The following is a 25,335-nucleotide window of genomic DNA, read 5'->3' on the forward strand; positions in this document are numbered from 1 at the left end:
CGGTTTCGCAGGGGAGTCAGTCAGCGCGGAAGGATGTGTCTCGCTCCCTGTTACCATTGGCGAGGGAGACCAACAAGTGACTAAGGTTGCAGAATTTGTCGTGATAGATCGGAGCTCTGCATACAACGCCATAATTGGTCGGCCCTTGATTCATGATCTCAGGGCAGTTCCATCTACTTACCACCAAGTCTTGAAGTATCCCACCTTGGTCGGAATTGCGACAGTCCGGGGTGAGCAAAAAATGTCCAGAGAATGCTACGCAGCCGCGATGAAGGGAACAGCCACTTGTGCAGTGGTCACGGGCGCGGCAGGGCCGTAAGCCGACGAACCAGAGCCAAGTCGTGGTACCCCAGCTGAAGAACTAGAACTTGTCCCCCTGCTGGGCCAGAAAAGCAGGTCAGCATCGGCAACAGACTGGGGGCCGAGGTGAAAGAGGAGCTCGTCGGTTTTCTGAAAGCAAATGCTGATGTGTTCGCATGGTCTCATGACGACATGCCGGACATAGACCCAAGTATAATGGTGCATAGGCTTAATGTAGATCCTAGTCATAGGCCTGTGAGGCAAAAGCGTCGGCTTGTCGACGCCGAGCGAAGTAATGTAATTTGTAAAGAAGTCGAGCAGTTGCTACGAGCTAAATTCATAAGAGAAGTTCATTACCCCGCGTGGTTGTCTAATGTAGTTTTAGTTAAAAAGTCCAACGGCAAGTGGCGCGTCTGTATTGACTCCACGAGCCTCAATAAGGCGTGTTCGAAAGACAGTTTTCCCCTATCTCGGATAGACCAGCTCGTCGACGCAACGGCAGGGCACGAGCTACTCTTCTTCATGGATGCGTACTCTGGGTACAATCAGATTCGGATGCATGTGCCTGACCAAGAGCATACCGCCTTTGTTACCAACCAAGGGCTGTATTGCTACAATGTCATGCCTTTCGGTCTGAAGAATGCTGGGGCGACCTACCAGCGGATGGTCAACATGATGTTCGCCAAGCAGATCGGACGCAACATGGAGGTGTATATAGACGACATTTTGGTAAAAAGTAAGCAAACGAGCTCCCATTTAGCCGACCTAGCAGAGGCCTTCAGCGTGCTTCGAAAGTATCAGATGAAGCTCAACCCGAGCAAGTGCACCTTTGGGGTCTCGTCAGGAAAGTTCCTCGGATTCATGGTCCACGAACGCGGAATTGAAGCAAATCCAGACAAGATAAAAGCAGTCCTCAAGATGGAAGCACCGAGGAATATTAAGCAGCTACAGAGGTTAAACGGTCGATTGGCAGCCTTGAATCGCTTCATATCTCGCTCCACTGACAAGTGCCACCATTTCTTCCAAACACTAAGGACAAAGGGTCGGTACGAATGGACCGATGATTACGAAGCCGCACTTCGGCAATTGAAGCAGTACCTCAGCTCGGCTCCCTTGTTGTCAAAGCCGCTGCCTGGTGATGTACTCTACCTGTATCTAACAGTGTCGGGAAATGCAGTGAGCTCTGTACTTATCAGGGAGGCGGAAGGGCGGCAGAGCCCTGTTTACTACACAAGCAAATCATTGACCGAGGTCGAGGCTCGTTACCCCTGTGTTGAGAAGTTGGCCCTAGCCTTGATAACCTCGGCGCGACATATACGACCGTACTTCCAGGCGCACAAGATAATCGTTTTGACAAACTTCCCCTTGAGGCATATTTTTTATAAGCCTGAAAAGTCGGGTCAACTGATGAAGTGGGCACTAGAGCTCAGTGGGCATGACATCGCCTTCGAGCCGAGAACAGCACTGAAAGGTCAGGCAGCTGCAGACTTTGTTACCGAGCTGACCCCACCCAGGCAAGGGGACGATGTCCGTGACCAGTAGACGCTCTGCGTAGATGGTTCGTCCAATGAGAAAGGTTGTGGAGCAGGCATGCTTCTCGTCGGCCCCGGTAGTCTTTGGTTTGAGTACGCACTCCGGTTCAACTTCCGAGCTTCCAACAACGAAGCCGAGTACGAGGCATTGATAAATGGACTGAAGGTCGCCAGAGGGATGGGCGTGAAGCGACTTTTGATTCTCAGCGATTCCCAGCTGATTGTCAATCAAGTTACCGAGGAGTACAAGGTGAAGGAAGCTCGCATGGAGAGGTATCTGGCCAAAGCCCGAGGGCTCCTCGCCCAGTTTGAGAACTATGTGATTCGGCAGGTGCCGAGGTCCGAAAACTCCAACGCCGACGCACTGGCTCGCCTAGCCTCAGCATACGAGACTGACCTACCAAGAACTGTTCCAATCGAAATACTCGGCGAGTCGTCCATCGACCAGCCTGAGGTAATGGAGATCCAGTCAGCTCAGCCTACATGGATGGACCCGATTAAGGACTTCCTGATCAGCGGCTCAGTCCCTACCGAGCCGAGCCAGGCCAGAAAGCTACGACGCCAAGCTGCTCACTACTTGATGCAAGAAGGCAAGCTCTTCAAAATGGGATATTCCCTACCATTACTGCGGTGCCTCGACCCAGAAGAGGCGAGGTATGTCATGCGCGAGATTCATAAAGGGGTTTGCAGAAACCATGGAGGAGCTCGGTCCATGGCCACGAAGGTCATCTGTCAAGGCTACTACTGGCCGACGATTGAGAGCGACACCAAGGAGTTCGCCAAAACATGCGACAAATGTCAACGCTTCGAGAGCATTTTGAGGCAACCCCCGGAGATGCTGACGCCGATCTCAAGCCCTTGGCCTTTCGCTTAGTGGGGGATAGATCTGATCGGCCCACTACCGATGGGGAATGGGCAGTTGAAGTTCGCTATAGTAGCTGTAGATTAATTCACCAAATGGGTGGAAGCGGAACCTCTGGCGTCTATTACCGAGGCGAAGGTTGTCAGCTTTGTATGGAAGAGCATAATATGTCGGTTCGAAATACCTAACGCCATCATTACCGACAATGGAAAGCAGTTTGACGGTGCCCGGTTTAATCAATTCTGCCAACAGCTCGGCGTACGACACCTCAACTCGTCGCCTGCCCATCCGCAGTCTAACGAACAAGTTGAAGCCATCAACAAGATCATCAACCGTGGTCTGAAGACGAGGCTGGAATCTCTGAAAGGTCGGTGGGCAGAAGAGCTACCAGAGGTATTGTGGTCTTACCGAACTACACCCCGCCGATCTACTGGTGAGACGTCATACGACGTAGCCTTCGGGTCGGAGGCTGTTGTCCCTGCGGAAGTTGGTATGCCAACGCCCCAAGTTGAGAACTTCTACGAGCAGACCAACAGTGAAGCTTTACTCGTGAACCTTGACCTCCTCGAGGAGAAAAGATCTCACTCCCAACTTCGGCTAGTAGAATATCAGAACCGTATGGCTCGGTACTACAACGCCAGGGTAAAGGTCAGAACGTTCAAGCCTGGCAACCTTGTCCTCAAGAAGGTAATGCAGTATGTCGGAGCACTCGAATTGTTACTACTACCGAGCTACGTCAAATGGGGGCCGAGGAAGACTACGTGGTATGACCTATGCTAAACGACCTATGATAAGTTGTATTTTTACAAACATGTGAAGCAATGGTCAACCCGTAGGAACCTGGTTATCCCAAATACACACCGCCGAGCTGAATTGATCGGCTCGTAAGCCATTGTGTAGGTAAGAAATTATGAAGGCTTGAGAAACTCAAACAACGAGGCCAAAACTAAAATTAAAGTTTAATTAAATTTCTCTAAGCATATGGACCTCGGAAAGAATAACTCGGATCTAAACCAAACAACCTCATTTCATTGAATTCTAAGTTTGATGAAGAGCCGAGGTATATATGCCTCGGCTCAGTACAGTAATTTGATTTATCAAAAATGGAGAAAGCAAGAAACAACAGAAGGTCGAGACGATCTACTTCTGAGGAGGGTCGAAAGGCTTGCTGGACCCCGCCTCAACAGCCTCAGCCTCTTTACCGGCCTCGGCAGGTCGCTCCACCCAGATGGATTCGTATTCTTGCTCGACGGCGGCCATGACGTCCTCCGAGCAGGCGGTGTCGAGACTTGTTGTTGATCCTCGAACGGGGGATGAGAGAGCTGCAAAACAAGCCGATATCAGCAACGAGGTTACTTAAGTTAAGAAGACAAAAAAAAAACCCCTAGCTCGCGCCTAAGACACTCACCTACGTCACCGAACTCTACCGGGACTTGGCAGGTCGGCTCACCCCCTCCGTCCCTCCGAAGCCACTCGCCAGAGACGAGGAACCAACACTCTTTCCAATTTTTGTTAGAGGAGGGGTTCCTAATCCCGCCGAGCTGAGAGGTAGTACCGACCCTCTCCCTCGTTGGAGGCTTTGACGGTGTGGGTCGCTAAGAGCTGATCTATCGTGAGCCTGTCCTCATCCTCGTCTCGGAGGACCCACCAAAGGACGTAGGCTCCGAGCACGGTAGACCACCCATTAGAGGAAAGCTGAGCTGGAGCAAAGTTAACGGCGCTAAGGACTCTTTGAATAAAGGAGTGAAGTGGAAGCCTAACCCCCCTACTAAACATCTGGGGATAGAAGCTGACGAAGCCCGGAGGAGGGTCGTCAAGAGACTCTCCGACATTGGGCACCCTAAGCTCTATAGAGTTGGGGATCGAGTAGGTTTTGCGGAGCTCGGCTAACCTACCTACTGAGCAAGTCGATGGGGGAAGCTCAACTACTGGACCGAGGTCAGGGTTTCCCGAGGAGGGGGCTATATTAGGGTTTGCCGAGCTATCCTCGACGTAAGGGTTCCCTGAAGTAGAGGCTAAGGTCGGATCTCCTAAAACGCCGCCTGAACTAGAGGAACTAGACGACCCATACGACGAATCCCTAGACGAGCTACTCATCGCCAGACCTGACTGGGAAGACTTAAAAGAACTATCTAAAGAAAGAGGGAGAGAGTACCTGACTTGGAAACGACCGACGTACACGAAAACTCAAAAGTGAAAAGTGAAAGACTTTCGCCTTTTATAGGACAGCCCGGAGGCACGAGAGCCGCTCGATCAAGGAGGAATCAACGGACAAGATCCGTCCACGCCAGGCTGTCCCCACGACGACGTTTGGGTTCCTGAAGCAGAAGCTAGGGCTGACGACATCCATGACGTCACACATGCACGCGTGGATTCGACCCATCTCCAGTTAGCTCGGAAGACTTCGCCGAGCCGACCTCCGCCCCGCCGAAGTGGGGGCCAATGTTGCAGGCGAATCCTGGCCTGCCACGTGTCATGATCGGAAAAATGAGTTGGGCGAACGCACAGACAAAATGTAGAAATTGACTTCAAGACACTCAGGTCAGCAGTGAGGGTAGGACCTACAGTGCCGAGCCGACCTGAGGTAAAGTCCGTAACAATGTCTCTTCCGTACCCGACAACACGCCATGATTTTAGGGTGTGTCAGAATCTCTGTCGGGCCCAGTTTCTATAAATAGAAACTTTTGCCTTAAATGCAAGGTACGTAATCTTAAGTAGACTCGGCAAGTTAGCTCGGACTAGAACTAACTTGCTCGTCAGAGTACTAACTTTGTTTTGCAGGTCTCAAGGGTGTTCAGGGAAGGTGTGGGACCGTTAGTCGTAGTTCGTCTTGAACGTACCGATCTAAATTGTATCTGAGCTCATCAATTTCGGGCTCAAACAAAGTTGATTATCAAAATAATGATTATAAAGTATTTATCACGAATAGTTTAGAATCAGTTGAGTGTAATTTTCATTTGTGATTATAAATTAACAAAGTTTTGATTCATTCGTGTGTAGAATTACCAAATACATCTCATTAACAATAATGATAGATATGTTATGAACTGACATCATCTAATTATCAATTCATTAATCAAATTTTGGTTGATTTGTTGACATTAATTTCTTTACTATCTATTCTTATATTAACGTATATGATAATCATATACATTATTAAAGATAGTATATAACCTAAATAAGTTTCTCTAAAATTTTATCAATTAAGAAATTCACAAAATTTCAAAGAATTTTTCTGATATTTAGAATTTTTCTTGAAATATCTGATGATATCTAAATATCTATCGATATATTCGTAAATTTGAATTGTCAATATTTGATACATTCATCTCAATCTACGATATATGTCAATTACCGCTGAGGCTATACTCACTTTGACACTTAATTGAGAAAGTTGGTTGTATAAATCTATAGAATTGGTATACATATGTGTGCTACAACTTTGCTTCAAAATAACAATAAAATTCAACAAATATATATATATATATATATATAATTGTAGCATATCCAAATTTGTAATTGATTATCTCATATGTTAATGCAAATTGATAGAGTTTTTATAATTTTGATATAAAAGAAAACCAAGTTGACAAGCTATTTTTCTTTATAATAATAATAATAATAAGTTCAAAAATTAAATAAGAAGAACAGAAAACCTTGTTCTCAAACTTTGTATTGCACCCTGCAAAGTCAAGCTACAAAACAATAAAAATAATCATCGTTATTCAACAAATTGTCACATGTAGATAATTATTAAATGCGGCCGCCTCATGATGTATAATTGAGCAATTAAAAGAATAATTTTTTTTCACCCCCACCTAATAGGCATGATATTTTTCTCCTTCTCAAAAATAAATAAACAAATAATAAATAAATAAATAGTCATAGTATTTCTGATTAATTATTATTATTATTTTCGATATAAAAAAACAAAAAATAACTATAGAACACCAGACAAACAATTCGAAAAAACTATCCTAACAAGAAAAGCAGGAACTTCATCAAGCCATACACAATTTAAACGTTGAGAAAGAACAACTCGGACTAATCTGTGCATTGCACCATTGCCTTCTCGGTAAGTAGAGTTAAAAGATAAGGAGCTCGAGACAGAACAATGATCACAAACAATTTCTGATGAATTATTTAAAAATGTTTCAACAATGTAACCAATAAATATATCTATATTTCAAGTTCAATAATGATGGGTAATGAATCAAACTAGAGGTTCAAAAAGACAGTCGAAAAATTAAGTCGATTAGACAAAACTCAACAAAACTGAAGTCGATCAATTTGACAAATGCACTTGTCGGAAGTCAATTTTTCCTTATGCAAATTGATTAGTCAATTGGTCGATTATTCTAAACTTCAAAAATCGATAAACTCATCAAGTATATATATAGATGATAAAATTTGTTTTAAAAAATATATAATTTTATTGTTTAACAACTCAAAAAGTTATACAATTATTTATAATTAAATTTTAACATTTTTTCTTAAAAAAATAAAATTATTAAAATACAACTTTTTTAAAAATAGAAAGGAAAAAAACTGTGCATCGGTCTGACATAGAAACAAATGGTCACCCCTACCTCGAATCATCAACTTTGAAGTGGTATTAGATATCTTATTTACTTAGTTTAATAATCATTTTGTATAATTTTATTTTAGTTCAACAATATGTAAGATGAATATTCAAAATGTCTAGACTTTTTGATCGATAATAGGTACGTTAATCAATTGAGAATAATTTTATATAATTAGACCTATGAAAAAAAAAAGTTGAAAACTATAATTTAATGCCGAACTTGAATAATTTTTTCAAGTAACAACATTAATAAATTTTATTTTCTTTCTATTTCAAACTTTGAAAGGGATGGTTGAGTTAGATAAATCAATGGAAGATCCGAGAGTTGACCATAGGCCTCCATGGCCTCCAGTAGCCAAGTTTCCAACTCTTGACCATGTCTCTCGCCGTTTTCTTCCTCCTCTTCTTCTTCACATCTCCGGCCGCCGCCCAACCGCCGCCGGCAGCCAAGCCCCTGAACTTCTCCTCCTTCTCCATCTCCCAATCCCCATGGCGGCCGGAACAAAACCTCATTCTCCTCTCCCCCAACTCCCTTTTCGCCTCCGGCTTCCGCCCACTAACCAACAACTCCAATCTCTACGTCTTCTCCGTTTGGTTCCTCAATGTCTCCACCGACGACGTCGTTTGGTCCGCCAATCGTCTTTCTCCGGTCAACCGCTCGGCGACTCTGGCCATCACGCCCTCCGGCCAGCTCCGTCTCAACGACGGCTCCGGCCAAAACCTCTGGCCTTCTAACAACGTTTCTGGGAATCCAAATTCCACGAAATTGATCCTTCGCGACGATGGGGATCTGATTTACGAAACGTGGGAGAGCTTCCAATTCCCCACCAACATCATTTTGCCGAATCAGACATTGAACGGAACCACCATAGTCTCCAACAACGGCAAATACAAGTTTGTGAACTCTCTGAATTTGACGTTTGATTCAATCACCTACTGGAGCTCTGGAAATCCCTTCCAGAGTTTTCAAAATGATGGTCGGATTATCAGAAACAACCAAGGCCCAATTTTCCCCTCTGATTTTAACTCGACCCGGCTGCGGAAATTGGTAGTTGATGACGATGGGAACCTCAAGATTTTCAGCTTCAACACCAATCTCCGGCGGTGGGGTGTGGTTTGGCAAGCGCACGTGGAGTTGTGTCAGATTTACGCTACTTGTGGCCCAAACTCTATCTGTATGAGTGGTGGCAGCTACAATTCCACCTACTGCGTCTGCCCTCCGGGATTCATCCCGGATTCTCGCGGCGGAGCACGGCAAGGATGCCACCGGAAACTCAAGGTATCAAAGAAAGTCAAATTTCTTCCGCTCGATTTTGTGACTTTCAGAGGTGGGGTTAGAGAAATTTCCTTGCAAGTCATGAATATTTCGATGTGTGAAGCGAATTGCGTGAAGAATGCGAGCTGCGTTGGGTATACGTTCAGTTTCGACGGAAGCGCTGTGTGCGCGCTTCAGTTAGACATTTTGTCGAATGGGTTGTGGTCGCCCGGGATGAAGAAAGCTGCCTTCGTGAAGGTCGACGATTCAGAAACGGATCGGTCAAGCTTCACCGGAATGATGTACAGACTCCAAACAACGTGTCCAATTGAGATCAGCCTCCGCCTGCCGCCAGACAATAAAGATACCACCACCAGAAACGTATTGATAATCAGCACCATATTCGTCGCCGAACTAATTTCTGGAGCAATTTTCTTCTGCGCTTTCTTGAAGAGATTTGTAAAATACAGAGACATGGCTCGGACGCTGGGTCTGGAGTCACTTCCCGCCGGCGGGCCGAAGCGGTTCACCTACGCCGAGCTAAAAACCGCCACCAACGACTTCTCGAACTGCATCGGAAGAGGCGGATTCGGCGAGGTCTTCAAAGGAGAGTTGCCAGACAAACGCGTGGTCGCCATCAAGTGCTTGAAGCACGTGGCCGGCGGCGACGGCGATTTCTGGGCAGAGGTCACCATCATCGCCCGGATGCACCATCTCAATTTGCTCCGATTGTGGGGATTCTGCGCCGAAAAGGGTCAAAGAATGATGGTCTACGAGTACATCCCCAATGGATCTCTCGACAAATTTCTGTTCGCCAAACCCCCGCCCCCCGATTCAGAGAACCACGCAACAGAGTTGGACGGAGAAAACCCCCCACTCGATTGGAGCATCCGGTACAGAATCGCCATTGGAGTCGCCAGAGCAATCGCGTATCTGCACGAGGAATGTCACGAGTGGGTTCTACATCGCGACATAAAGCCCGAAAACATCCTCTTGGACAACGATTTCTGCCCGAAACTATCGGATTTCGGGCTGTCGAAGTTGAAGAAAAACGACGAGACGGCGGTGAGCATGTCCCGGATCAGAGGAACGCCCGGCTACGTGGCGCCGGAGCTGGTGAAATTGGGCTCGAATTCGATAACGACGAAGGCCGACGTGTACAGCTTCGGAATGGTGCTGCTGGAGATCATTAGCGGGACGAGGAATTTCGATACGCAAGGATCGGCCATGGAGAGCGCGTTTTGGTACTTCCCGAGCTGGGCGTTCGAGAAAGCGTTCGTGGAGGAGAAGATGGATGACGTTTTGGACCGTCGGATCAGGAATCAGTATGACAGTGGGGCCCATTTCGCCATTGTTAATCGTATGGTTTCGACGGCAATGTGGTGCCTTCAGAACCAGCCGGAGATGAGGCCGCCGATGGGGAAGGTGGTGAAGATGTTGGAAGGGAAGTTGGAGATTCCTCTGCCGGAAAAGCCTTCTGTTTACTTCTCATCGGACGCTCGGGAATGTTCTAAATTACCGTTAGAGTAGTCCGAGGATTCAATAGACTCTAGATTCGAAAATTTGTCGACGTGAATGTCAACTAGTTAAAGTTTTGGTTAATCTTTTGAAGTTCAAATTTCAACCTTTTTCCACTTTAACATTGAATTTGACAAGTTGTGTCAAATTGTAATCTAAATTTGGATAAATATTGTAATTTCTTTTACCCTAGATTTAATAAATGTTTTAATTTATACTGTCTCATTCCAAGAATAATTGAACAAGTATTCTCTGGTACGTCCAATAAATCATAAACACATATATTTGATATCAATTTTGTATCCAGGAGCACAAATGCATATAATTTTGAGGATTTGTATCAATTTGCATCTTACACTTGAATGTTGCAATCTTCAACTTAACTTTAAAAAGTATTGCAAATTTTACCCGTTGATAAATTTTAATTTGAAAAGTTTTTAGACAAAATATTCTCATCATATGTGTCAAATGAGTTAGAAAAAGCATAATTGGTATGAAATTGATATGATTTAAAAAAAAACAATAATATAATTGATTTTTTAACTTAGATTTTAAGTTTTGGCAGAGTTATTTAATAGTGTATTAGGTGCATTAATCAAACTAAGAAACTTGATTTTTATTAAATTAATGAATTTTGTTTGTGTATTCTTTGTTTTTTAGTATGACCAATGTGGAAATTGATTAAACCTCCGACCTCTCAACAAAGAGCAAGATGTCTTAACTTATGAACCATACTTATGTAAAAATAAGTGAATTAACATAAATTTGAATAGAAAATAAAAAAAGACAGACACTTGAGACTTATATATTTAAATTTATTTAAAAAAAAAGTAGGGTCTACATTATAAATTCAAGGACATAAAATTTAACATGACTAATTGCAAATGAGAGAACCTATTTTAAAAGATGTCGAAGAAAGAAGAAAAGAAAAAAGCTATATATTTTAAAAAAAGCATTGCAAAATTTTGATAGTAATTATATACCACTTAAGAAGTTAGTATGAAATTAATAGGAGTTAAACAAAAATAACATTATATATACTTTTTTAAAAAATTCGTAAGTATCAGTAGATTTATTTAACGATCGATTTTGTACATTAATCAAACTTAATTTTGTATAAAGCTGGTTTTTTTTTTTATTAAATTGGTGAGGGTTTCTTTAGTACATTAGATCGGTGAATATTGAGTTTTTACATTTTTTTAAAATTAGTTGGTAAAATAGCTTACCTTTGATATAGGGTAAAAGTTGTAGCGGAAAATTGAACCTCCAATGTGTTGGCACAAAGTCCTATAATTGTTAAGCTTTGATAGATTCTACTTTTGAGAGAGGTTTGGGAGAGAATTTTAATAAGATTGGAATTCAGAGTATGAAAAATTCGAGTGTGTGAGAAAAATATATAAATATATAGAATGTATATTTGATTTGTAAACCAAGTTAGTAGTCTTTAGAAGGGTAATTGTTTGGCTAATATTCAAAAAATTATATCAATAAAAGGACTACATATATTTTTTAGTTTATAGTATTTTGCTATTTTATTGATTTTATCCTTTTCAAAAGTTTCAATTTTACTCCAGATATTAAATTAATTTTTTTAATTAAATTTGAATTGTCACAAAATTAAATGGTAAAGTGATGATCTAATGTCAAAATATATTTTAATCACTGAGTTGAAAAATATTCTATGCTTTTATTTAGTTACATAGACATGCCAATTCGAAAATTTAAATTTTGAAACATAATAAGTTACTTGACCTGAATGCAACAAGAAAATTGACTAATAAAATTTTTGATATACTAATAATTGAAATTTTCATAAAAAGTACAATTTTAAAATTCAAATACTGTCATTGTCTTCTTGTTTTTTTTTAGAAAATATTAGTGTTGTTTTAACTGCAATTAATTTATTAAAAAGTCAATAAATAAGTGAAGAAATTGAAGCTCCTAAAAAATTATCAAAGCGAGCATAGCTCAGCGGTAATTTCCAACCGTGAGGTTGTGAGTTCGAATCCCCTCCCAAGAAGAATGTTTACAGGACGGGTAGAGATGGAGAAAGCTTTCCTGTCCCTTTCCACTTCACATTTAATTCTCTATTCCCGTGAAATTCTCTAAGATATTTTACGATGATTGGGCTAGAGATTCTTTGTGGGGATCGAGTTCCCCACGGTGAAGTTTTTCCCGTTTATTTTTAAATTTTTAAATCTATTACTCAATAAACTAATTTTTGAAAAAAGGACTTTCTTATTAATTGTTTTATTTCCCATAATAAAACTTCATTTACAGGTTTAATCCTTTCACATACACATTTCCATCTCCGTCTAGGTAACGTGAAATGCATTTTCCATCTCCGTTCTCATTTAGATAACAGAAAAAAATGTCCCCCATCCCTGTTTCGAGGAGAATCTAAACAAAGATTATGCACCCTATTTAGGGTGAGTCCTCATGAGATCCTCTCCATTGCAAAAATGAACACCCCTACCCTCTAAATAATTTAGATTTAAAGGTTATGTATGAAAAGAAACTTTAATAAAAATTTTGGTTAAATTAAAAAAAAAAACCTTTGAACTTTAATAATTTGTTTTAAAAATATTATAATATCCTTTTGAAAGTTTCAATATCGTCCTTAGACTGAATTTTTATAAAGTTTTCGAAAATATCTTTGTAGTGAACACTCGTAAATATTTTAAATGAAAAGTTGACGTGACAAAACTTGGAATGGACGTGACAATTAACGTTTCAATTTTGCCTTAAAGTCTTCTTCCTCCATTCTGGGGAGGGTTTGCTTCTCCAATTGTCTACCAAATTTTGCCCTCATCCATTTTTAAAAACGATAACTTCTTTCACAATTCATCTTTTTTTCGAACTTAATTTAGGTAAGCTTCTATGTTAATTGCCATGTCGTTTCAAATTGTTGGGAAAATTACTTACCAAGAATATTTTCACCTTCCACAATTCTTCAATGAAAAATAAGTCAATCACGCAATAGGAGAAAGACGAGAAAGACAGGGAAAGCAAAGTAAGAGATTTATACTCTTTTACCAAACTATGGGCTACGTCAGTCTTTTCCGTGACAACGGGTTCCAGTATGATATTATAATAATACAATGGGGAAATACAATAATCTCTCAAATCTATAAGCCTCGACAAAAGTCACCTACCTTTATAGAATCTTAGAAAACATGATATAAAAACCTCACCAAATACCTACAAAAATAGGTTACCGATGATGCTCTACAACATCGTGATCTCGCCTTTGAAACTCTGTCAAATACACTGCTATTGCACTCTGAAAATTCGTGCACCTGCATGTTTTGCGGTCACTTTGATATGCAATGACACATAAACAAAACCTAAACAAAAAGACTCTATTTATAGGAGACAAATATCCTAATTCTCGTAGGAAAAACAATATTATAATCATTTTCTTCATAGACATGAGTTTTTGGTTTTGACTCCATTATCCCAGTACAATTGTATCGCGTCAACTTTTCATTCAAATTATTAACGAATGTTTGCTAAAATAGTATCTTTATATATTTATAAAAGGTTAGTATTAAAACAAAAAAAAATGATTTGTTTTTTTAAGTAAAGCAGACAACAAAAAATTAAAAAAGCCAAACGAAACATCCAATCCGTAAAGAATAAGAGTATTTTTTTAAAACGAAAGCAAAATTTAGATGTATTTTTTTGTAATTTAGGCTATTAAAATTTTGTGCCTCTGAAAATTTCTGATTCTACCTGTTAGTAAATAATATATAACAAAAGTACAATGTAATAAGTTATCTGATATATGATAAGTTCATTTTGTGATTGGACATTTTGTTTCTAAGGAAGAGGGAATCCTACCAATTATATTATTTGAAAAAAATGATTGACTTAAATATTACTATATTAGGACATTATTTTAGCTAAAATGTTGAGACAGGACCTCATTATTGGTTACATTCCCCAATGGGATTAAGCTTCTCAATAATTTGTACAACCAAAATATATATTTATATATATATTTAAAACAATTCTCTTGATTTGTCCCACAATGCTAGGTCTTTCCTTTATTCCTTTTATTGGTACCATAAGAGCAAGTGTTGGAATTGTTAACCATTCAAATATATGTAAAACTCATACACTTTCTTGTAGAATTATACTTTATACTTTTTAAGGGTTGATATTTAAAGTTTTAATGTCGATGTCGATGTCATAATTTGATGGAAATATCGATGAATTGTCGATGTTGATGTTGATGGATATTTATGAAAACTTATATCAAATATATTTAAATTAACAAATAAAAATTTCACATTTTTTAAATAAATTTAAAATTATTAATATTAATATTGCTGATATTATATTCATAGTTTTTATATTTTATTGATTTTTTTACGAAATGGAGATGTTGAACCCATGGGCCATGAGTATATGAAAATGTAATTTAATATCATCGATTTTAAGAATATATTTAAGGGAAAAATTTTACCATGATTTTTTTATGTTAAGTATTTGTCGATTACTCCTATATATAAGTAAGATTTGGAAGTTTTCCACTTATTTTCTGCTTATTATACCTCCTTTTTTTTTCTCTTGGAATCAAGTGTGTGAATATATTATATTATAATCAATTGATATTCGTTTAAAATGACGATAATAATTATAATAATTGATTGACGCCGTACCCTTTAGTCTAACTTATAAACCAAAAAAAAAAAAAATCAACCTAACTTTCAACTAGGTATATACCTCCCATCAAAAGATTGTGTATTTGAACTTGCACGGTTATACTAAAAAAATATTTTAGAAAATGAAAATAATAAAATAAAAAAGTTTCACTTACCTTTTGAGTTTAGAATTATTTTAATGGTTAAATGTATTGAAAATTTTCATTTTTGTCCTTAATCTTTTAAAATTCTCATTCATAATTTTAATGTATGAAAAATTATCAATCGAGTCATGTCCATCAAATTTGATAATAATTTATATTCTTTTTTTACTTTCATGATAATCATTTCGTTGTAAATTACTATTATTATTTTGAAAAAAATAACTTTTATTTTCTTTTTCATATTTTTTAGTAGGACCTCTCTACTTTCTTAAATCATATTTGAATTTCTAATCAATTTTTTTTAATAAGGGAAGTAGTTTTTATAAGTTTTTTAAGTTCTAAACATGTTAATGTCACATGTTACTTGTAATCCGTCTCATCAACAAAGTCGATTCCTTCCCATGCCAAATTCACATGTCAAAAAAGTGTAAAACAATTTATTTACCCATCAACTTCCCATTAACAAAATTTAACATATTTTTTTAATCGAAAATTCAATACAGAAAAGGTAAAATTGATAATTATAAAAAATTAATAACCCAATTGAAAAGAAAACCTTAAAAATTAAAAGTCATTTGATATATTTATCATTTAATTGACAAAACACTTATTTGGCAACAACACGAATGTTTTGAAAAATCTAATCAATTTTTTAACATGAGCTTAACCGAGTGTTAATTGGCACCTAAACCAATAATTGAATTTGAATCTCTCACCCAACTTGTTGTATTAAATTAAAAAAAAAATCATAACCAAATTGAAAAAAATGAAAATTCAACAGAGACATTTACATAAATAGCATAAAAACAATATAATTTTTCATATTAAAAAAGTTGTCACGAACATAACTCAACAATAAATACAAATGCATATACTCCGTTACTTGAGGTGGATGTTCAATTCTATTTCCATCCTCTATTTGTTATACTCAAAAATTGAAAATTGGAAAGTTTAAAAAAAAATAGCATAATTAAAATTAAAATCAAATTTAAAAGTAATATAAAACTATTAAAAAAAGAAAGTTGTAATATTTTTTAATATACACTTTTTTTCACTGTTTTTTAAATACAAATTGAGTATATGCCATAACGAAATTTCTTTAAATTTTAGAACTGCATGGGAAAAAATGGAAATTATAAGATACTATCTCTTTTGGTAATTAAATATATGGTTATAATTTTGGAAATTATAAATTTACAATAAAGAGGAAGAACGGCGATTGCGTAAATCTCGGATATTTCGGCGAAAAACGAAATTATTTGTCGTATCGGACCCACACAATCCAACTCCCATCATGACCTCCAAAAAGGCTTCGAAATCTCAACCGTCCGATCAACCACGCATCCGACGGCGCCAATCACTTCATCTTTCCCGCCGTTTGCAGACTGTTTCCATTTACTCTAATGGGCGCAGATGGACGCAGCAGCTTCCAAAAACATTTCACCTTCCATTTTCTACTTTCCCCTTTTCCTTTCTCTTCTTTCTAATTAATTTTAATTATTATCATTTTTCAGTTTGCAGCCCCAGAAACAGACTCCATTCTCTATTCATTTTTCTTCTCTCTCCGATTTCTCTTCTCCCTTTCCTTTTTCCAGAAATTTCCGAGAAATTTCAGTGTTTCTCTCTCTGTATCGATCGACCCAGAAGTTGGAGTTGCTTCTAATTGCATTTGGACATGGTAAGAATGGATGGTTCCTCTGTCTTTTGCTGTTTTGGGGGTGTTTTTATTTAAGGTTTTCTTCTTTTTTAATTTCTTGTTTTTATGGTTCAATCATGTGATTTTCAGCCACCCAGATTGTTTCTCTCCGTTGTTAATCGTGAAATGTTGATATCGGGTGTTACTGGATCACTTTGTTTGAGTTCTCTTTGCCATTATTAACTGCTGATTGTTGAGAGCATGCTCTGTTTACTATCCAAACAGGTTTGGTTGTAAAGAAGATCGTAAGAATTTTGAACATTCTTGGACTTAGAACTGATTGTCTTGTATTTTAGATGCATTATGTATCATACAATTTCCCTCTTATTGAGTTTAGTTGGTTGATTGTGACTGTTTTGAGAGTATAATCTATAGTTTTTATAAACAATGGCCAGACCTTACATCCTTGGATTTAGAATTTATTGTCTTGTATTTTAGATGTATTATGTATGTACAATTTTCCTCTTATTGAGTTTAGTTGGTTGATTGTGACTGTTTTGAGAGTATAATATATAGCTTTTACATACAATACCCAGACCTTACATGATTAAATTGGTAACTCTGATAGTTCAATTTGAAGTCAGTTTCTTTCACATTTTATGATGTCTAAATGCGTATTGTTTGGTTCATTTTGGGATTCCCTTTTCATTTGGCAGACCAATCTCACAATGTATTGTTGTTATCTCTATCCAATTTCACTAAGTGTTCGATTTTGGCCCCGGGGGGATCTGTGAAGTAGCAAATTGAATAGTTGGACTTGCTTTTTGCAGGCAGGATGCAAGATTTATCTGAAGAAAAGGAAAGCGGATTGGCTTAGTTCTCTTTTGCAAAGCAAATTTTTTGGTTCTTGTGGTCATCATCAAAACAACCGGAAAAATGAGAAGAACGTGTTCTGTTTAGACTGTGGCGTTGCCATCTGCAGGCATTGCCTGATCTCTCATTGCATTCATCGGCGCCTACAGATCTGCAAGTACGTCTATCAGTATGTCGTCCGGGTGCACGACTTGCAGAACCACCTTGATTGTTGCAACATTCAGGTATCCCTTCAGTACCACCTTAAATTATGCAAACTTCTAGCTCTAAAGTTGTATTGTTATCTGTTGCTTCTGGTGCAAGTTGTAACCATTTCAAAAGTCACATTATTGTCTTGTTTTCAAACTGCCACCAATCAGAATAATATGTTTTCTTCGATCGAGTCTATTCTCGTAAATGAAAAATGACTCCCAGAGGAACAACCGGGAAGCAGTGAATTCAATCACAAAAGGAAAAGTTCTGTTATTGGTACATTGGAATTCTTTTTGGTCAATGATCGAGTGTTCTAGTGATGGCATAAGTACAAGTAAGAGTGATAGTACTTGGACTGATAGCTGTCTATTGTAGTAGTATAAATCACGAATATTCTCTCGTTCGAGGCTATTTCCACGATTCGACTTGCTAGCTAAATACATTACTTCTTATACTCACCCCCTTCCCCATGATGGTTATGGTAAATTTAGGACTAAAGTATTGAATGTTCGATTCACCAGACATATAAGATAAACGGGGAGAAGGCTGTTCATCTGAGTCCCCGTCCACAGTCAAAAGATTCGAAACCGTCGACAAAGTTGAAGTTTGGAGGTACTTGTGAAGCTTGCGGGAGATACATACAAGACTTGCCTAACCGCTTTTGCTCAATCGCTTGCAAAGTAAATGAAATTTCCTTGTCATCTGTTTCAACACTTTCACATATCTCACTAGATTAAACTCAGTGATTAACAACTTTTTCAGGTGTCTATGGCTCCAGTGGAACTCAATGATCAAAGCAGCAGATTCATGGCTTCGGAGCCGAATCTTAAAGACCTTACATGCAAGGAAAATCACAACCCAGAAACAAACACAAGTGAAATTGAATCATCTATATCAATGGCTGAATCAACTGAAGAGATCAAAGCATGGCGAACGAAGTCATCCTTGAACGCAAAGAAGCTTCTGCACAAAAGGAAAGGCATTCCGCACCGATCACCTCTAAAGTAACGTAAACTTATGACAATCGATACCTTTTTTTCCCTATCCCACATTTTTTCACATATCACATTCCTATCAGCACACAAGTATAGATATAACAACATATATTTCAACTCTTGCATTGGCTGTTTATTGGGTTGGTTGTGTTTTAGCCTCTTTTATTTGTTTGTGCCAATTTTTTTGGAGGTTGTACAGAGGAGGGAGAGAGTTGGCTGTGGAAACAATAATCTAATAATGAACCTTTTTTATATTTAATTCTTTGCTTAATCTAAAACATCATGTGTTTACTTTGCTAGCGCATGCCATTGAAGACATTATGATTGACTTTGGCCTCTTAGCCTTAACCTTTTTTTGTGAGAATGTTCCTCTTCATGTTCCCAAAATTTCTCTCTCTTCCCTTTATGGGCCGCCATTTTCTCTCTCTGGCCCAATTTGATATGTGGTGGTTGTTATTGGGGGCCCAAAAATCTCTCATTTTTTGTCCTCAATAAGAACGTGGCAGACAAGGCTGAGAGGGTGGCCACACTCCATGGTTTCCAGTCTTGGTCAACAAAATACAGAACATAATTTCTAAAAAATAGTCGGTGGGTAAATTGGTCTTTTTGACTTACTCAAGATTTAAGATTCACTAAATCCAATTATTATATTAGAAAGGCTTTCAAGTTTGAATGAGCTTCACTTTTGTAGAGGTGAAAATAGTTTTAGCCCACTGGAATTGTTTCTCTAATTTCTTTTGACTTATTAATTTGATAATAAATCATATATATAAAAAGACTTATATTAATGTGAGAAATTTGGTATTATATATCTGACATGTCAAGTATCCATAGGTTCGACATTAACATGAGTGGTAAATCGATGTTTCTATCATTGTATAAAAAAAGTCTATAAAATCTTTAAAATATCGAACAAAATTTCAGAAATATATATATAATATTAATATTAATCATTTTTAACTTATTTAGAAATAGAAAAATAAAATAAATATTTTTTTTATCATTTTTAGGTATCCACCATTTTAGAGATATTTTCATAAAATTGAGAGGTCGTCTTTCCCACCTCGCTAAAAAAAAGCATTTTACATTTATCCAATAAGATTGGACTTTTTCTTTGTTTGATAAAGTAATAAGATAAGATTTAGAAATTAGTTGTAATTGAAAAATAATTAATTTTGGGGTTCTGACAAGAAGTAAATGGAGGGCTTATCCGGGGGAGGAATTTCGAGCTTTCCTTCCAACATCTTCACGACTTTCCCCATCGGCGGCCGCATCTCCGGCTGGTTCTGAAGGCACCACATCGCCGTTGAAACCATACGATTTACCATAGCAAAATGGGATCCGCTGTCGTACTCATTCCTAATCCGACGGTCTAGAATCTCTTCGATCTTCTCCTCCACGAACGCTTTCTCGAACGCCCATCCCGGAAAGTACCAATCCGCGCTCTCCACCGTCGATCTTTTCGTCTCGAAGTTCCTCGTCCCGCTGATGATCTCCAGCAGCACCATTCCGAAGCTGTACACGTCGGCCTTCGTCGTTATTGAATTCGAACCCAATTTCACCAGCTCCGGCGCCACGTAACCCGGCGTCCCTCTGATCCGAGACATGCTCACCGCCGTCTCGTCGTTTTTCCTCAGTTTCGACAGCCCGAAATCCGATAGTTTCGGGCAGAAATCGTTGTCCAGAAGGATGTTTTCGGGTTTTATGTCTCGATGTAACACCCACTCCAGACATTCCTCGTGCAGATACGCGATTGCTCTGGCCACTCCTATGGCGATTCGGTACCGGACGCTCCAATCGAGTGAGGGGTTTTCTCCGGCCGTCTCTGTTGCGTCCGTCTCCGAATCAGAGGGCTGCGGTTTGATGAACAGGAATTTGTCGAGAGATCCATTGGGGATGTACTCGTAGACCAGCATTCTTTGACCCTTTTCGGCGCAGAATCCCCACAATCGGAGCAAGTTGAGGTGGTGCATTCGGGCGATGATGGTGACCTCTGACCAGAAGTCGCCGTCGCCGCCGGCAACGTTTTTCAAACACTTGACGGCGACCACGCGTTTATCCGGCAACTCCCCTTTGAAGACCTCGCCGAATCCGCCTCTTCCGATGGAGTTCGAGAAGTCGTTGGTGGCAGTTTTCAGCTCGGCGTAGGTGAACCGCTTCGGCCCGCCGGCGGGGAGCGACTCCAGACCGAGCGTGCGAGCCATGTCTCTGTATTTTACGAATCTCTTCAAGAATGCACAGAAGAAAACCGCCCCCGAAATTAGTTCCGCCACGAATATGGAGATGATTATCAGTACGTTTCTGGTGGTGTTGTCTTTATCTTCCGGCGGCGGGCGGAGGGTGATGTGAACCGGACACGTCGATTCGAGTCTGTACATCATTCCGGTGAAGTTTGAGCGATCAGTTTCCGAATTTTCGACCTTCACAAAGGCAGCTTTCTTCATCCCGGGCGACCACAACCCGTTCGACAAAATGTCTAACTGAAGCGCACACACAGCGCTTCCATCGAAACTGAACGTATACCCAACGCAGCTCGCATTCTTCACGCAATTCGCTTCACACGTCGAAATATTTGGGAGTTGCAAGGAAATTTCTTTAACCCCACCTCTGAAAGTCACAAAATCGAGCGGAAGAAACTTGACTTTCTTTGATACCTTGAGTTTCCGGTGGCATCCTTGCCGTGCTCCGCCGCGAGAATCCGGGATGAATCCCGGAGGGCAGACGCAGTAGGTGGAATTGTAGCTGCCACCACTCATACAAATGGAGTTCGGGCCACAAGTTGCATAAATCTGACACAACTCAACGTGCGCTTGCCAAACCACACCCCACCGCTGGAGATTGGAGTTGAAGCTGAAAATCTTGAGGTTCCCATCATCATCAACAACCAATTTCCGCAGTCGGGTCGAGTTAAAATCAGAGGGGAAAATTGGGCCTTGGTTGTTTCTGATGATTCGACCATCAGTTTGAAAAATATTGAAGGGATTTCCGGAGTTCCAATACGTAGCTGTACCAAACGTCAAATTAACAGAGTTCTTGAACTCATATTTGCCGTTGTTGGAGACGATGGTGGTTTCGTTAAACGTCTGATTTGGCAAAATGGTGTTGGTGGGGAATTGGAAGCTCTCCCACGTTGCGTAGATAAGATCCCCATCGTCGCGAAGCATCAGTTTCGTCGAATTTGGATTCCCAAAAACATTGTTAGAAGGCCAGAGGTTTCGGCCGGAGCCGTCGTTGAGACGGAGCTGGCCGGAGGACGTGATGGCCAGAGCCGCCGAGCGGTTTACCGGAGAAAGACGATTGGCGGACCAAACGACGTTGTCGGTGGAGACGTTGAGGAACCAAACGGAGAAGACGTAGAGATTGGAGTTGTTGGTTGATGGGCGGAAGCCGGCGGCGAAAAGGGAGTTGGGCGAGAGGAGAATGAGGTTTTGTTCAGGCCGCCATGGGGATTGGGAGATGGAGAAGGCGGAGAAGTTGCGGGGCTTGAGTGCCGGCGGCGGTTGGGCGGCCGCCGGAGATGTGAAGAAGAAGAGAAGGCAGAGGAGGGGAAGAGACATGATTAGGATTTTTGGTGGCGGAAAAAATGGAGAGACTAAAAGGGACTTTGTTTGGTGAAGTGGTGGATCCTCCAATTCCATTCAACAAATGTGAGCTCAGATGAAAGCAAGACTGAATTTGAAATTTTGAATAGTGAAATTCAAAGTCAACGAAGTTGAGGAATTTCTTTGCCCTTATTTTATGCCAAGATTTTGTGTAACCCTTGGGGCAAATATTTAATGTGCCAAAATCTAAGTTTTTTTTATGTGAAATTATGCCTCGTCTCTCATTATTTATCTTACTTTTCATCTATATTTTTCTTGTGTTTCTCTCTCTTCTTTCCAAACTCTTTTTCTCTCTCTCTCCTCTCATTCTTCCAATTCTTCCTCTTCTTCTCATATGAGAGGAAGACTGAATTTGAACAGTGAAATTCAAAGTCAATGAAGGTGGAAAGAAGTTCCTTGCCCTTTGTCATATGCCAAAGAGAATAAGTCTAGTCTTGTGCAGATCTTACGCTCTGTTGCGGGATGAATCTTAAGGTTCGTTACTTTTCATCTATATAGCGAGACTTATCTCTATATTTTTAATTTTTGTTCATTTCTAGTCTTGTACTTTCAAGACCTATTTTGATTTTCATACTTATAAAAAGTGGCGATTTTGATTCATATTTGCAAAATTTTAAAATAAATTGTATACACAATGGAAATCTTTTAAATCAAATTTATGGCAACATTTCAAAAAGTTTAATGAGTGAAATACCATGTTAAAATTTTGATAAAATAAGTAAGATAAAAATAAAAATAAAAGAACCAAAATGGTCACCTTCAAAAATACAATGACAAAAAAAAAAAAAAAACGTTTCAAAAGTACAATTTTGAAAACAAAGAACAGGAACTAGACCAAAATGAATAAAAGTAAAAACTATAGGGACGGAAATAGTATCTAAATAAAAACCCGTAGGGCCATTTAGCCATAAATCTCATTTTATCACTAAAACTCACACGCCCTCTATTTTTACCCTATTAAAACTTTAATACAACTGGCCTAATATAACCAATCAACTTAACTTGCAAACTATTAATTATTATTAAAGAGATAACTAAACTAAAAGAAACTAAAGTGAAAATCGATAAAAACTAAAAAAGAGTAATTTAAAACCCCACTTGTTTTTCAACCTCTCCACAAAATCACGGAAAAAAAAAAGAAAATTATAATTTTTATAGTTGAAACAGAAGCAACAAAGTTACTTCTTGTAGTTGTAACTCTGCGATCCCCCCAAAGCACAAAAATTATCCAACAGTTTTTGTCAAAATTATATGAAATCAATACCCATGAACTTGTATTATATTAATTTCATCATTTCTCCTGTTCTTCGCATAATCTTTCTCAGAAATCTCTCTCGATTGGGATTCGATTCGATTGTGTTACGATGCAGAGGAGATTCCGGCGAGTTCTCACCACCGTCAAAGAGAATTGCTCCGTCGGCTACGCCAAAATCGTCACAGCCGGAGGATTCAGCGACGTCGATCTCATAGTCGTTAAAGCCACTGCTCCAAATGACTCGCCGTTGCCGGAGAAGTACGTTCAGGAGCTCCTCAAGATCTTCGCCTTCTCTCCGCCGTCGTTTCGAGCATTTTCGATCAGCTTTTCCCGTCGATTTCGCAACACTCGCTGTTGGCGAGTTGGACTCAAGTGTCTGCTTCTCCTCCACAGATTGCTCCAATCAGTCTCCGAGAACACGGAATTCCGATCGGAGCTTCTTCGCTGCCGCGCCAGCGGCTGGATCTTTCTCCATCAGCGCCAAATCCGAGACGACGAAGATTACGCCTCTTTCATCAGATCTTACTCTCTGTTGCTGGATGAATCTCTGAATTGCGACCTGTTCTACGACGCCAACTCGCCGGACGATTCCGGAGACGAAGCGATCGGAACAATTTCGAGTAGAATCAGCGAAATTAACAGAGCGATTGAAATATTATCACAGATGCAGAGCCTAATCGACAGAGTGATCGATTGCAGGCCGGCCGGGAGAGCTGCGCGAAGCTTCGCAATCCGATTCGCGATGAAGCACATAGTCCGCGAGAGCTTCATTTGCTATCGGATCTTCTGTAGAGATATCGGTTCAATCGAAGACAACCTTCTGCAATTGCCGTACCGGAGTTGCGCTGCGGCAATTGAAATATACAAGAAGGCCGCGGTTCAAGCAAATCAACTATCGGAGCTCTACGGCTGGTGCAAGCAGATGGGAGTTTGCGCGGCGTATGAATTCCCGGACGTCGTCCGCATACCGGAATCACGGATCCAGGCTCTAGAAGAATTCGTCGGCAGAATGTGGGAGTTGACGGAATCATCGTCTTTATCGTCGCCGTCGGATTCTCCGCCATGGGCAAATGATGAGGCAGTGAACGAAGTTGTTGTAACAGGAAACAGTGAGTGGGAAACTTTTGAGGGTGATGATTTAGCAGAGGAGTGGAGAAAGGAGAAGGCACTGATTGATCTTGGAGTGGAAGAGGAGGAAGAAGAAGAGAGTGGGTGTAGCTGGGAGGATTTGCTCGAAGCTTCTGCTGGCTTGAAATCATCTCACCATTGGGACCAAAATCCAGGGGAACAAACTGGAAATATTCAGCTTTACAATCCCACTTCTATCAACCCTTTCCACCATGACTGTTTCTTCCCAACACTCATGCAAAAACCACCTACAACTCTTATAAATATCTCCGACTTCTGCCGACCTGAACCTAGTTCATCTAGTTAATTTCCATCCCGACATATTGTACTAAAAAAATATACAACCTGAACTTCCAAGTCCACCTATTACTATACCTTGTGACATGCTGTATTGTAAAAAAATTCACAAAATATAAATATAAAAAAATTATCAATAGTATTAACATAATATTAATATTAATAAATTTTAATTGGTTTAAAGAGTTAAATGTTCTTTGTTTTGTTTTTTTTTTTAAATATTTGTTATGATCTTTTTTAATTTTGTAGTTTTCCCAAGAGATATCACGACATCTAACCAATATTTCCATAAAATTAATAAGACTTTTAAAACCTTGACATAAACTATCCATAAACTATAAATATTAATAATATCAAACCCTAAACATTGATTTGTTATTATAATCATACTCTCCAACTCAAAGTTGTTAGCAATAAGATGGAGCCACCGATCGTGCTTCAACAATAATTTAAATGCAAGATATCTGAACCAATAAAGAGCCAAGTATTTTT

At 39.5% G+C, this 25,335-nt stretch overlaps 6 protein-coding genes across 6 annotated transcripts; 5 read left to right on the top strand and 1 right to left on the bottom strand.

Annotated features, from left to right (window-relative positions):
• Nucleotides 1–1,890: 1,890 nt before the first annotated feature.
• Nucleotides 1,891–2,706, top strand: LOC148212005 (uncharacterized). The gene has a single exon (XM_088122983.1). It carries the CDS (start codon nt 1,891–1,893, stop codon nt 2,704–2,706), a length of 816 nt encoding a protein of 271 aa, XP_087979109.1.
• Nucleotides 2,707–2,736: 30 nt separating this feature from the next.
• LOC111015594 (uncharacterized) lies at nt 2,737–3,474 on the top strand. The gene is made up of 2 exons (XM_088122984.1): nt 2,737–2,772; nt 2,947–3,474. The coding sequence occupies exons 1-2, from the start codon at nt 2,737–2,739 to the stop codon at nt 3,472–3,474; spliced, it is 564 nt and encodes a 187-aa protein (XP_087979110.1).
• Nucleotides 3,475–7,454: 3,980 nt separating this feature from the next.
• LOC148212006 (G-type lectin S-receptor-like serine/threonine-protein kinase SD2-2) lies at nt 7,455–10,277 on the top strand. Its single transcript, XM_088122375.1, has one exon. The coding sequence runs from the start codon at nt 7,656–7,658 to the stop codon at nt 10,062–10,064; it is 2,409 nt and encodes an 802-aa protein (XP_087978501.1). The 5' UTR covers nt 7,455–7,655; the 3' UTR covers nt 10,065–10,277.
• Nucleotides 10,278–16,277: 6,000 nt separating this feature from the next.
• LOC111015643 (protein RGF1 INDUCIBLE TRANSCRIPTION FACTOR 1) lies at nt 16,278–18,879 on the top strand. Its single transcript, XM_022290731.2, has 4 exons — nt 16,278–16,543; nt 17,332–17,598; nt 18,088–18,246; nt 18,329–18,879. Exons 1-4 carry the CDS (start codon nt 16,541–16,543, stop codon nt 18,572–18,574), a joined length of 675 nt encoding a protein of 224 aa, XP_022146423.1. The 5' UTR covers nt 16,278–16,540; the 3' UTR covers nt 18,575–18,879.
• Nucleotides 18,880–19,691: 812 nt separating this feature from the next.
• LOC111015682 (G-type lectin S-receptor-like serine/threonine-protein kinase At1g34300) lies at nt 19,692–22,166 on the bottom strand. The gene has a single exon (XM_022290779.2). It carries the CDS (start codon nt 22,116–22,118, stop codon nt 19,731–19,733), a length of 2,388 nt encoding a protein of 795 aa, XP_022146471.2. The 5' UTR covers nt 22,119–22,166; the 3' UTR covers nt 19,692–19,730.
• LOC111015569 (putative clathrin assembly protein At1g03050) lies at nt 22,158–25,026 on the top strand. The gene is made up of 2 exons (XM_022290640.2): nt 22,158–22,637; nt 23,489–25,026. The coding sequence occupies exons 1-2, from the start codon at nt 22,626–22,628 to the stop codon at nt 24,851–24,853; spliced, it is 1,377 nt and encodes a 458-aa protein (XP_022146332.1). The 5' UTR covers nt 22,158–22,625; the 3' UTR covers nt 24,854–25,026.
• The last annotated feature ends 309 nt before the right edge of the window (nt 25,027–25,335 follow it).

The sequence above is a fragment of the Momordica charantia genome, assembly GCF_013281855.1.
Source record: "Momordica charantia cultivar OHB3-1 chromosome 4 unlocalized genomic scaffold, Mcharantia_2.0 BLBB01000004.1, whole genome shotgun sequence".
Lineage (NCBI taxonomy): Eukaryota > Viridiplantae > Streptophyta > Magnoliopsida > Cucurbitales > Cucurbitaceae > Momordica > Momordica charantia.

Excerpts from the sequence above, each read along its gene's own strand:
- LOC111015594 (XM_088122984.1), top strand. The coding sequence starts at position 2,737 with ATGGGGAATGGGCAGTTGAAGTTCGCTATAGTAGCT. Across the intron at positions 2,773-2,946 it reads TGAAGTTCGCTATAGTAGCT|CTCGGCGTACGACACCTCAA; the intron begins GTAGATTAATTC and ends TTCTGCCAACAG.
- LOC111015643 (XM_022290731.2), top strand. Across the intron at positions 17,599-18,087 it reads TTGATTGTTGCAACATTCAG|ACATATAAGATAAACGGGGA; the intron begins GTATCCCTTCAG and ends TCGATTCACCAG. Across the intron at positions 18,247-18,328 it reads TTTGCTCAATCGCTTGCAAA|GTGTCTATGGCTCCAGTGGA; the intron begins GTAAATGAAATT and ends CAACTTTTTCAG.
- LOC148212006 (XM_088122375.1), top strand. The coding sequence starts at position 7,656 with ATGTCTCTCGCCGTTTTCTTCCTCCTCTTCTTCTTCACATCTCCGGCC.
- LOC111015682 (XM_022290779.2), bottom strand. The coding sequence starts at position 22,118 with ATGTCTCTTCCCCTCCTCTGCCTTCTCTTCTTCTTCACATCTCCGGCG.
- LOC148212005 (XM_088122983.1), top strand. The coding sequence starts at position 1,891 with ATGCTTCTCGTCGGCCCCGGTAGTCTTTGGTTTGAGTACGCACTCCGG.